Source organism: Microtus ochrogaster, chromosome 4 (genome assembly GCF_000317375.1).
Source record: "Microtus ochrogaster isolate Prairie Vole_2 chromosome 4, MicOch1.0, whole genome shotgun sequence".
NCBI classification, from domain to species: Eukaryota; Metazoa; Chordata; class Mammalia; order Rodentia; family Cricetidae; genus Microtus; species Microtus ochrogaster.
In genome coordinates this window covers 92,892,137-92,905,445 of record NC_022011.1, presented here as the reverse complement: position 1 = coordinate 92,905,445, position 13,309 = coordinate 92,892,137, and the positions used below count along the sequence as shown (strand labels likewise).

At 41.5% G+C, this 13,309-nt stretch overlaps 1 protein-coding gene across 1 annotated transcript in view; it reads left to right on the top strand.

The window, feature by feature from the left end:
• The first annotated feature begins 1,889 nt into the window (after positions 1-1,889).
• Positions 1,890-13,309, top strand: part of LOC101997509 (fatty acid desaturase 2-like protein FADS2P1) — a 35,621-nt gene continuing 24,201 nt past the window's right edge. The window contains exons 1-2 of the mRNA XM_005346694.3: positions 1,890-2,198; positions 12,044-12,154. Coding sequence (XP_005346751.1) covers positions 1,890-2,198; positions 12,044-12,154 — 420 coding nt within the window. The remainder of the gene's footprint in view (positions 2,199-12,043; positions 12,155-13,309) is intronic.

Below are 13,309 nucleotides of genomic sequence, written 5' to 3'. Positions count from 1 at the left end.
GTTCTGGATGGATTTAGGTACCATACTTTGTGGTATGTCTGCATGGCATGATATAGTAAAAACAATGCTTTGTCCAGCTCATGGAATGTGCCAACCTACTCCCCTGCAGAGCTGACCTGCCTCACCCTATGCCCTAAGCTGACTGTTGTTCCCCACTTCCCTAATACTAACCTTCTTGAGTTTTCCTGAATTTATACATATGATCTACGAATGTCCACGCAGGTACATTTGCTGTGTTTAGGAAACCTCCACTCAGAGATCATGGAAACTATGAGAATTTATGGTGTTAGTTAAATGGAGTCATGAGAAATATTCTTTTCCTTTCATTTATAGGTGGAAAATGCAAAGACGTAATTTAAGGAATGTTCCATAACTAGTAAATTATTGAGATGAAATATGATCTATTTAGTGTCCAAGCCTATACATTATTTTTGGTTCTGTTAATTTTTTTAATTTTAAAGTTATAAAAAAGCCATCTGTTAATTTCTCAAAATTTGGAAAGTACCATAACATTGTAAAGCATAATAGCACATGACTGTACAACCCAAAGATAAAGGCCAATGCTTTGATCTAATTCCTTCCCATCAGAAATTATCCAGTAAATACAACTTACTTAGTGCCTTTTTTCTGTAGAAAATTTCTTTAAAGTACAGTTTGTTGAATACCTTTCATTCTGTATTAATAATACTGCAGTCAGGAGTGCCTACCAAAAAAATTCTGTGAAGTTTTATTTTAAAATATTAACATCTTATTCAATGTGTAAAACAGATACATACTTCTTCCTTAGAGCTGAGCATTGAGACCACTTCTAGCAGCTGCTAACATCAGTACAAAAAACTCCTTTTGTAGCAATTTTGAATTGTGTTGAAGTTTCAGTTCAGTTTTGCTGTGGTTCTGTGCAGCCTGTTTTCTTAAGACTCAGAAGCTTCCCACCATGACATGGGAATCTCCTCTTCTGCTTTGTTTCCAAACCATCTCATTTTGCTGCTGCAAATCTGAAATTCCTATGTGGGCAGAAGAGGAAAAGACAGGTGACATCTCATGGGTTGGCTATGACATGATGATAGATTATCTGGACTGTCTGCCCTTTGTTTTCTAAGCTGGAAGATGGGGCACTAACAGGCCTCGCAGGACGAGCACGGATGAGAGGATTAAGGGATGGATCAGGTGACATGGACTCCAAATCACCATATGTCACTCATGCTACCTACTCATGAGAGGTGTTTGCAGATTCAGAAAAAAAGTTAATGAAGTGAAATCGAGTGGGGGAGTCATTTACATCGTTCACTTAGATTTTCCCCCCTTTGGAAAATGACACTTTAAAAAAGGGAGTGGGTGGGATTTAAACGTATTTGAAAGCCCTTGGGTGAGATGACAGCTGTCCAAAGAAAATTCCTCTAATCCAAGCAACAGCTATTCTAGGCATCCAGGAAATTCTGAAAGCTTTTGTTCACATGTTGAATTACTAAATGTCGTTAGTTGGAGGTATTCCAGAGAACAAGTAAACCCAATCCATGATGATGTCACTAGAAAATCAAAGACCAGATCTGAGCCCCTCCTCCCACTGGGTGTGGCCTCTAACCATCCAGACTGCGATTGGCTCTGGCTCTGTACTCTGGGATATTTAATGATGAAGGAGGATGCACTTAAAGCCAGCAGGAGAGAGGTGACTAGGGGAATATGATTTAGCTGTCCTCTTGCAGCAAAGATTAACTACAGACCGAAACAGGACCAGGCAGGGCAGGTGCTCGCTGTCAAACTCTAAAGAGACAATTTAGCCAGAAGGCTTTCTGTGTAGGCATCAGGACCGCAGAGGAATAAAAGCGGAGGCAAGGAGTCATTTTATGACCCAATTATAGAACTAGGAAACTCTCAGGGATTCAGGGACGATGAAGTTGGAGGAGAAACTTGAGCACACCGAGAGCCCTGTTAGAAGTTGTCAGCCATGTCTAAATGACACGCATCAGGCGAATGGAAAACCGAGAGCAAATGGGAAAACGGAGGTCTATGAAAAGCAGGAAGCAAATGACAAGGGGAAATGTCTCAACCTGTACACCTGGGAGGAGATCCAGAGACACAATAAGGAGACAGACCAGTGGCTGGTGATTGATCGCAAGGTTTACAATGTGACTGACTGGGCAGGCAAGCATCCAGGTGGGCATCGGGTCCTCAACCACTATGCTGGGGAAGATGCTACGGTAAGGACGCCCTCATGACTCTCTCTCTCTCTCTCTCTCTCTCTCTCTCTCTCTCTCTCTCTCCCTCCCTCCCTCCCTCCCTCCCTCCCTTCCTTTCCTCCTTTCTTCCCTCTTTCTCTCTCTCTCTCCCTCTCCCTGCCACTCAATAGCTGAGATCTTGGCTCTCATCCCCAAAACACTGAAGTACATGCCGTGCCTGGGCTCCACAGTCAGTATCTCCTCCCAAACCACTTTTTCAGGATTCCTACCTACTAACAAGAATCTAGAAGCAAAATGGGACTTCAGAGTCTAACAGTTGCTCAATATAGTATACATTCATATGTCAATGGTGGAAACTATTGTGTTTTTGCATTCTGAATTTTGTCTCCCCCCTCTCTCTCTGAGTGTGTGTGTGTGTTCTTTTGCTTCTTCTTCTTCTTCTTGAAGTAGAATAACTGTCTTATAAATAGCAAGTTATAAATAGGTGATTAAAAACTGGGGTGGGAGAGAATGATGTTGACTTAAATGGGAGTTGACAGAAAGCAATTCATCTCATTGGCATCAAACATTTTTAATAAAAGTGAAAACCAAGAACTGCCTGGACTTGGAGAGTTTACAGTTCTCTTTTGCATAGCGTAGCTCAAGCAGTTTGACAAGAGTGATGCAATTCCCACTGACAGATGCATTCAAATGAGCCCTCTTGCCAGGGGCGTGCATGTTATTCCGTGTCACAGATGGTGAGCTTGATATGCAGAGGTAAAGCCATTTACACAGCAGGTACTGATAGTGACAATGCTAAGCTTCAAGTTGTTTTGTTTTGCCTCAAAAGCCCTGTACATCTTGTTCCTTTAAAAAAAAAATGAAAACAAAAATTAGAGCCAGCAAATAGCTCAACAGGTAAAGACACTTGCCGTCAAGTCTGACACTGAGTTCAGCCTTAAGGAACTACCTGGTAGAAGGTGAAGACCAACTCCAGCGAGTGTTTCTTGACCTCCACATGCATGCGTTTACACACACACACATACACACATACACACATAATACATAAGTAGTACTAATAAGAAAATATTTTAAATTTCATTCAATATTTGATAAAGAAGTCTGCCAGATTCTCTGTTTATTCAATGATCTTTTTAATCTGGGTGTGGTAGTACACACAGTCAAGAGGCAGAAGCAGGCACAACTCTCTATGAGTTCAAGGTCAATGAGGCCTAAACAAAGAGGGCCAGGCCAGCCAAAGTTATATAAGATCCTGATTTAAAAATCCCTTCTTATATATTCTGTGCATGATATGAAAGTGTTATTTTCTATCACAGTACAGATAAACACAGAGTTTGAGGCCCTAATAAGCTCAAGGTCAGCCAATCAGTATAAGGCAGAACAGGAATGTAAGCTGAGACTTGATATTTTTGCATTCATTTATTTCATGCACATGCAAAGAAGTTCTCTGACTGGTTTCTAGACATAGGACTGGACACACCTATATGCAGATGGGATGTTCTAGAAACAGGACTTAGTAGCTACCCAATGGGTTTGTAAAGTCAGATTGTGATGCCATCAACATCTTTCCCCGTAAGTCTCAGTTTTCCTGAGTTTCCATTCCTCTTTACTGTTTAGCGTTTTTTCTTCTGTCATCTATGGCTTCATGTTCAGCCAGATGAATGGATGTCCAATCAAGCCCCGTCATATCTACGCTAATTCAGTTCTGATATGGTTTGTAAACCATGTTCCCTCTTTCCTTGGGAGCAAAGGAGAGGGGCATGCTAGGTGTCAGAAAAGCACACTCAGGCAGAGTTCTAGAGACGGGAGGGAAGGAGAAGCAAAGCAGGGCACTATGAATGAGAATCAGAGACTGACAACAATTTCAAATGACAAGAAAATAAGAATAAATAAAAATAAAATAGCCACAGTTCCTTAGCTAGTCCATCCCCTCATTCCTATAGCTCAGAGAAAGTAGACAACCTGCTTTGTTTGAAACAAGACCTTGCGTGTCTCAAGCTGGCCTTGAACTCTTGACCTCCACCTTCTCTTATTTACGTAGAAGCTCGTTTCTAGGCCTCCTAAAAGGTGGATAAAAAGAACCTAAGTAGTGAGTACAGTAGTGTGGGGTCATTAAACCACCACTCATTCATTTTTCCAAATCTGTGGTAGGAATGTGGCCTGATCTTTAGAACTATAGGTTTCAGAATGGAATAGGCTCAGTAGGCATTGGGCCTCCACACTAGTTAGGGAGCTCCTGGGGAGAGTGTTTAAGTTCTCCAAGTCTCAGTTTCTTACACAAGGAGGTAATAATACCTTAATCTTGGTTTTATTATAAAAACTAATGGAGTCAAATAAAATGCCCCTTATGGTGCTCAGCAGAGATTACATATTCAACAAGTGATGACTTTTGCAGTTAATCATCACTTTATTCTTCCAAGATGGATTTTAATGCTCTCCACGACAGTTAAATAAACCTATAAAACAAAGTCGGCACATAAGCCTCTACTATTGCATGAGTGAGTTATCTGGTTGTTTACAAGCTCTATAATTTTAATCTTATGTTACAGGGCCAGTTATCAGAGTTTGTGGCTCGAGAGTTTTCATCCATGTGAGTTTACTGAAAAAATGTCAGTGACAGAAATTTCACCAGGAAGAACTGATTATACAGAGTCTCATTTAATTTCACCATGATAGGTTATTTTTCAGTCTCTAGAACAAAGACTGCTAAGTGTTTTGATGACAAGATATATGTATGAATAAATATTTGTCCGCATATTTTATACTAGACGCTGATAAGTTCCAAGGGAATGAAGTGAAATCGTGATGGTAGATATACAGAGGTTGCAACATTTGAAATAAAGAAAGCAAGCACAGGTCGATCTGTTCATCTCTCAACATCACACCTTAAAAGAGGCAATGTCAGGGCTGGAGAGATGGCTCTTGCCATCCAAACACGAGGGCTTCAGTTTGGATCGCCATCACTCACTTAAAACGTTGGGCACTGAAACAGGCGTCTGTAGTCCCAGAACTGGAGAGAGAGAAACGGGCAGATTTCTGAACTCTGCCTCTGAGTAAATGAGCTCCAGGCCAGGGAGAGGAGCTATCCAGGGAGAAGTGCCATCCAGGGAGAGGCGTTATCCAGAGAGAGGCGCCATGCAGGGAGAGGCGCCATCCAGGGAGAGGCACTATCCAGAGAGGTGCCATCTCCAAGGATAAGGTGGAGAGTAACTGAAGAAGTTACCTGACTTCAGTCTCCAGCCTCCATACACACTTGCATACACACTCAGAAGGACACTTCACACACACACACACACACACACACACACACACACACACACACTACATACAGTCAAGTCATTTCTCATATAAGGGAGAGATGACAGAAGCTTACAGAAAATACGGTAGAGCGTTCTTCCACTATTTGGAGGGTTCTTACAGAGGAAAGGAATTATGTACAGCTACAAAAGGAAGAATCCATGTCGTTTGGGATGAGCTGAGCTGACAGAGGTAAAGCTTGGGTGAAGGGAAGAAAGAGTGTGAACAGACAGGTTGCATACATGTGACTAGTCAGAGTAAGTTACCCAAGTAGCTTAGGCATCCACTTCCTCTGTTTAGCATAAGGCCGGCCAAAAGTGCACTCGTGATTGATGTCTGAGAAAGACAGATGAGAGAGAGAGTCCAGGTTCTAGGAGATGAAAATGGACCATGACAGCTAAGAGGAAGGGGTACATGAGGTCTCATGCTTCCTGACTATCTCTAGGCAGTTAATGGTCCCAGGGATAGATGGGGATATTTTCTTGGGTTGTGCAGTCATGGATAAGAAATTTAAGGAATCCATGCTGCTGTAAATAATCCCTCACTCAGGGTCCTGTAAGCAATCCTAATGAAATTCATTAGGTCATCAAATGAAAGAGATAAAAGTGAGAAGGAGAGAGAGGATGTGGGGAGGGGGGGCATCAGGAGTGGGAGGGAAACAAGGGATGAATGCAGTAAAATTGTATGTTCGTAATAACATATATGGAAAATGTATGTACATGAAAATGCCTAATTAAACCAATTAGTATGCACAATTAACATCTGCTAGTAAAAACATAATTACAAAAACATGAAGAAAGAGAATGGACCATGTAAAGGTAAATGTTGTCACTCTGAAAGGTCAACCTGGCAATCAAGTAAAGAACTAAGAAAATATAGTTAAAAGGAAGGAGAACAAGATGGAGTCCAGCGAATAAGCTGAAAGTCCAAACAGAACATGGACAACAAGACTGGAAAGAGAAGATGAGTAGGAGGAACACTGAAGAGAGATAATTTAATAATTGAAGGGTAACCAAATAAGCAAGGAGGATGCAAGTCTAAATTGATGGGTGTACCTCACTCAGGCACCTGGCTGCCCATTATGGAGTGAGACCATCAGAAGAATACATAGGTCTAGGGGGTAGATGAAGAACGAAAGGATGGAAGGAGAGCAAGGAAGGGAGGAGAAGGGCGAGGGAGACAGAGAGAAAAGACTGGAGTTCAGAAGAAAGCAAAGTATAAAGGAAGACCTTCTGGTGGCAATAGGAACACCTGTGGAGGCACAGCCACCTCAGCCTCCCAGGTTGCAGCTCTTTCCCAAGGCAAAGATGCATTCTCCCCAAAACTCAGTCTGTTTCCATCTCATCCTCCTCTCTCATACCAGGACTCTTGTGTAACACAGCCTTGAAGGGCACAGGTTCTGAAAAGGAAGCAGAAGAGGGGAAGGAATTGCCCAAGAGAATGTAAGCTTGAGATTTGTTTTTCTTTTTTAAGGCTGTCTGAAACTCACTAGGTAGCCAACAATAAGCTCTTGCCTCCACTTCCCGAGTGCCTTGTTTTGTGACATTGGAACTCTCTCTGCTGGTGTTTTATGAGTTTATATTTGTCTCTTAATCCACAGCTTTTGGGAAATTTCAGGCCTTATCAAACAGGTCTTGGCCATTTGTTCCAAGTTTGAGATCTGACACTAAGTATATAACTAATAATAATAAAAGTAATTTATCGATATCTGATTGCAAAGAATAAGCTCAGAGACACTAGGTTAGGTCCTGTGTAGATTGCATAACACCTGCCTAAACAAAGAAATAATGAGCACACGGGGAGGAGTAGGTTATTTGTGTGTATTTACATAAAGACTGAGGCTTGAGTAGGAAGGGCCAGGTCAGCAAAGACACTTGCCACCAAGTCTGATCCTGCGGGGGGGGGGGGGGGAGCATTGACTTGCAAAAGTTGTGCTGCAGCTTTTACACACACACACACTACCACCACCACCACCACCACCACCACCACCACCAACAACAACAACAAAACAATACTAACAACAAAATGATTAGATAAAATTAAGTGCCAAACATGAAGAAGCCCACTCCTCTGCTGCCCTTCATTTAGGGGTTTTAAGAAGCAGGCTGTCTCTGAGTGGTTGCAGTTCCTAAATTGCAGATTTAGCAAATGGAGTCCTTGGTATATTTCAAGCTTCCCATTTCACCTTGTTGCTTCTGTGCAGGTCACAATCTATACATCAGTATTTAAACTTAAAAATAAATCGGAATTTTGTCTGAGGCTTTCTGATTTTACTGTTCTATTTCCGTGGGGAATTTTGTTGCTTTTCTGATAAAGCGGTAAGCAATCAGCCCTCAGGAAAGAGTATCCAAAGATCTGCATCTTTCAGAGTACTTGGAAACATAAAGTCATGTTCAATATCACAACTTGTTGACATGATTTTTGGAAATAATCAGTTCCAAGATGAGCTGCAATATTATGCAATTTATGGTGAACTTGAAGAGCAGAGTGATGATTGAAAAGGGAGTAAAAGGTAGTATAGGGAAAATGGGAGCAGCCTATTATTCACGCTTCAATCATCCCGACTCCTCACGCAGAACCGTTCTGCCTACCTGCTTCTCATCTTTCCCTTACTCATCAGGGTGTATTCACGGAGTTTTTTATTCTAGGTGCAGTGGTAGATGTTAGGATTGCATCCATCGATGCCTAGTACACAGTCTCAGTTTCAAACACTCTCTAAAGAAAGGGCAAGTATACACTTTCTTTACAACGTAAGGAAAAGCTGTGCAGTCAGTGAGACAGACGGCTTCATAGGTAAAGCTGCTGCTGCCAACTCTGATCTCATGAGTTTGATCCCTGTGAGAACTGATTCCCTCAATTTTTCCTCTAACATCCATGTGTGTGCCCACACACAATGAATACATAGCTAAATATGTATTTTATTTACAAATGAACCAACTATGATGAGCTTTCAGGGGTACTTGTGAACAAGTTGCCTGAATATGAAGGAGTGGCCATATTTAATATTGGGATAAAATTATAAGAAAAACTTTTGTGTGGAGAAAAATGGAAGAAAGAAGTGAAGGGAAGGGTATAAAATCTAAACATTCAGAGCTCTAAAAGGGAACAGAATCTTATTTGATGCAAGGCTCTGATAAAGAATATGATCTATGAAGCCTGAAGAGCCCAGATAGAACCAGAGGCAAAGTACTTCACGAGACTAACACCTAAGAGACTCTGTCGCCGTCTGTCCAGAAGATGTAGACTGATTTTAGTGCCATCGCAAGGTCACCTAGCAGCATGTCTCTCAGGAAAAGGATTATAGATGCTGAAGTCTGGGGTGGATCTTTAGAGTGTTACTGCTCTTTTTAGCCCCAAATTTTAACACTAGCTCTGCTGCTCAATGTGGTATGTGGAGGAAAGAGTTCCATCCCATATTCCTAGAAAGTCTGATGTCTCCCTGTACAAGAAGCAATAAACCTCACAGCAGTAAGTTCGTAACTACAGACTGGCATGCTCCTTGTACACAGGGCACATTCTGGAAATCCTGGCCCTTCCCCTTCTCCTTTCACCCCTCCACGTCCTTCAGCAAGAACACACTTGCCCAAGAATGTGGGGAACAGAACCTGTTTTTGTGGGCTTCCATGTAATGATTTCACAACTTAGTATATGGATTCTGTTAGAAAAGCTCTGAGTGTTTTAAGATTAAACAAACTCTTCTTCATTGTACTTTCTCAGTAATCCAATGGGAAGGGCTCTGCAAACCCTTGGCTACTGTTCTACAAGACTCTGGGGCTCCTCAGTACCTGTCCCCAGAGCACAGACTTCTGATTACCCCTTGGGTTCAAAAGGAACATAGTACTCAGAAAAATCGATTATCAACACAGTTCGAAACTGTGCTGAGTTACATCTTTATAATATGTGCTACATATTCTGAAATTATATTATTTTCTTCTGTACTCCGAAAACTGACCCACCAATATGTTTCCCCATTCTAACCTACTCAGAAACAGCAGATGATGATTTAATCAGTATAAATAACCATAAGATACAAAATTCACTCCCTTAACCACCGACTAATTCTTTGACTAATACTAATAATACTAATACTAATAAACCTAAGCTTTAGTATTTTCACAGGTGAAAATTTTAAAACATCAGCCAGGCGGTGATGGCACACACCTTTAATCCTAACACTCAGGAGGCAGAGACATGTGGATCTCAGTGAGTTTGAGGTCAGCCTGGTCTATGAGACCTAGTTCCAGGAAAAACAAATTAAAGCGTCTTTGAAACAGTGCAGCCCATTGTTGTCCAAAGGTTCTGTCAGAAGTGTGTACAGTAGAATAAAGTTCGAAAGGATCCTAGAATCCTATCTATGGACCTGTTGGTGAAATCAGTCTACAAAGTTGATATTGTAATGCTTCTGATACCATATTCAGCATATACACACGTTCTCAGACGTAGGCTTATGCAAAGTCCTATGACATTGGAGATGTAGGATTCAATATATTCACTCATATAATCAGAGTCAACTCCACAGTGATTGTTAGAGTATATCATAAAAGTCTGAATTTCTACGTTAAAGAGAAGGTAGGTAGTGAGTTCCCCCCACTAGTGGAACATATAATAAAGATGGTTAACAAGTACTGTAAAGTGAGACCTGCCTGGAAAAACGGTCTTTGGTTAAAAGTAAATGTTGCTTTTGTAGAACTCAGCTCCTAGCATCCATATCCAGCAGTTTACAATAGCCTCTAACTCCAGCCCCTGCAGAGCTGAATCCAGTCACTCACATCCTGTAGGCCCATATTTCTATATGGTATGGCAGCCAGGCTCTAAAGCCATAGTCAGTATCTGAAATGTCACGTAACCTTCCAGACAGGTGGTTGCTAACCTAACAAAAGGTCAGGATGTGTTTTTGCTCCTTTCTTTGTAATTTGGAGAATGCCTGATAGAGATGCTAATCAAGCCCACCTGACAGCTAGCATACAGAGCCAGATAGGTAGATGTGGATGTAACTAAAAGCATTCACCTGGTTACCTAGGAAACAGAGCACTAATGATTCTACCCCTTAGTTTATGTTTTGATACATAAGGCTGTTTGGAGAATAAAGCAGGAGGAATTCTCCAGGATATGAGCTCAGGACTTCATGAGGGATCACTGAGAATCTCCCTCCCAATAAAACCGTGTGAGTTATCTTTATTCCTGTGCCTCCACGCCAGTCCAGTTTATGTCAGGGTCTGGTCAAGAGAAATAATTTATGGTCCGGGATAGCACCGGACCCAGACAACACCCTTATGCACATACCCAGACATATGTATATACATAACTGATAATGAGATAAATCTTCTTTTAAAATTACTATTTAAGTCAAGTGGGTGGAGACACATGCCTTAAGCCAGACACTCAGAAGGCAGAGACAGGTGAATCTGGGTGAGTTTGATGCCAGTCTGGTTCCAGGACAGCCAGGGTTACCCAGAAAAGGAGCCATAGAGTTAATATATGCCAGTCAACATCCTAATTAATTCATTCAAGCTTCATAATAACCTAGGAATTGAGTGGCAACTGTTACTACCATTTAGGGAAGAAACTATAAAATATATATAAGGCAAAAAATTCGTAAGGCCCAAGTTTCACAGCCTGTAAACAGCAAAACCCGAACTGAGAAGTAGGAAGGTTGGCTCCAGGGTCTGCTTTTTGCCACCTGTACTGTGCAATAGTCACTGTTCCAGAGTGTTTGTATCCCATTTATATACTCAAGGTACAACTTTGGTTTTATTTCTTCAGTTGTAAACACAATGTCATAATAGCAAGAAACTAATCATCTGTATCATAAAATTTCTTTACCTCCCCCCCCCAAAAAAAACTATAAAAATACTTGGAAGGACTCTTTTACTTCCAAACATACATAGGATATGCTCCTCTGTTTCCCCGCAGTAATGTGGAATTGCTACTTAGCAACACTGTTTCTACGGAGTGATGAGAGTCCTTCAATGCAGAATACAGCTGAGAGGACATTACTTTAGACAGCCCAGGGCTCAAGGACTGTGCTCCCCCAATCATTTGTGTCTTCGTTCTAAGGTGTTGCTATCAAATCTAGTCTGCCGTTGTCTGGAATAACTAATTGAAGAGGCCTCATTCTTCTGAACCTTAGTCAAGAGCCAAGAGGGAGCCCTTGATAGAAAATGTAATTTGTGTAGAGAGCTTGTTTACTGCATGCCTTGGACAGCTTAAGAAACTGTCACATAAATCTTGATACTGGACTTTGAAGACTCACCCTGGCTAATTAACTTAAGCAACTCTTCTTTCCAGTGTTTAGGAAAAGAAGCAGTGATGCAATCAATGTTCTAGGAATAGTCTGTCCCTAGACAAACAGAGCCTGCCCTGGGTGGGTCACCAGCCTCATCCTCTTCTAGAAGAGTCTCAATGATAAAGTTGATGAATCACCTTGAAGCACCACATGAGATTAGAAGCAAATGCTCTGTAGTCCGGTCTGTACTGTTACTACTTTGGGTCCGGATGGGCAAGGAAGGAGCAGATCTGAGGATAAACACTTCTTCTGGAAGCTTCTAACATACATCTCTGCTTTACAGGATGCATTCCGGGCCATGCACCTCAATCTCAGCACTGTGCGGCTGTACCTCCAGCCACTGCTCATTGGAGAACTTTCTCCTGAAGAACCCAGCCAGGAGAAAAACAAAAATGTAAGTACAGCTGCAGGATCCACGGGCATATAACAACTGCTGATAAGTATATTTCAAGGCCTAGTTATTATTTTTGTGAGAGTATGAATCCGTAGTTAAGTATGATAGTTCCCTATTATTTTCAGGGTGTACAGCCTAAGACTTTCCCTGAAATAATGGATGATATGAGCAGCATCTTCAAGCAGTATGAAGCTAGGAGAGTAGTTTTGACTACCAGGATATCTGTTAAGTAAGTGGACAGAAGGTGGTGGGTTCATGAGGCTGTGGACGAAGGGGTAATTGAAGTTAAAGACAGAGTGGAACAGATGGCAGGATATTCCATCATTATGCTCAAAACAAGGCATAACTTGCAAACTCTGGAATTTTCTTTTTAATATATTTTGACCAAGGATAACTAAAAGTAAATGAACCCACAGGAAAGAAAGAGGGCACTTTTCCCCTTGTATTGAAGTTAGATTCATTTCTCATATGATATTACCTAGTTATAGTTTCCCCATCTCTCTACTCCTCCTGGTTCTGCTTGTCCTTACCTTTCCATCAGAATACACTCCCTTTCTGTCTCTCATTAGAAAAGAACAGGTTTCTAAAAGATTATGATAAAATATAAAAAGTAAAATATGAGATAAAATTAAAACCACCACAAGGACCATTAGTTTATACAAGACAAACTAACAGAGGAAAAGAACCCAAGGGAAGGCACATAAATCAGAGACCCATGCATTTACACACTTGAAAGACCCAGAAAAACATGAAACTGGAAGACATAATGTATATGCAGAGTACCTGGGGCAGATCTGCACAAGATTTGTGAATGCTTTTGTCTCTGTGAGTTCAAAAGAGCTTTGCTCAGATTGATTTAGAGGGCCTTGTTTGCTTGGTGTCCTCCATCTCCTCTGGTTCTTACACAATTTCTGCCTCCTCTTCTGTGAGGTTCCCTGAGCTCTGAGGGAAGAAATATGATAGAAAAATCCCATTTAGGACTGAGTGTTCTGAGGTCTCCCTCACTTTCTGTGTAATGTCCGGCTGTAAGTTTATACATTTGTTCCCATATGAAGGCAGAAGTGTTGAAATAAGAGCGGCGGAGCTGCATCCCCAGCACCCGGCCGCCTGCATGGCTAGCTTAGCTTATGCCCAGAAATAATTACACGGAAACTG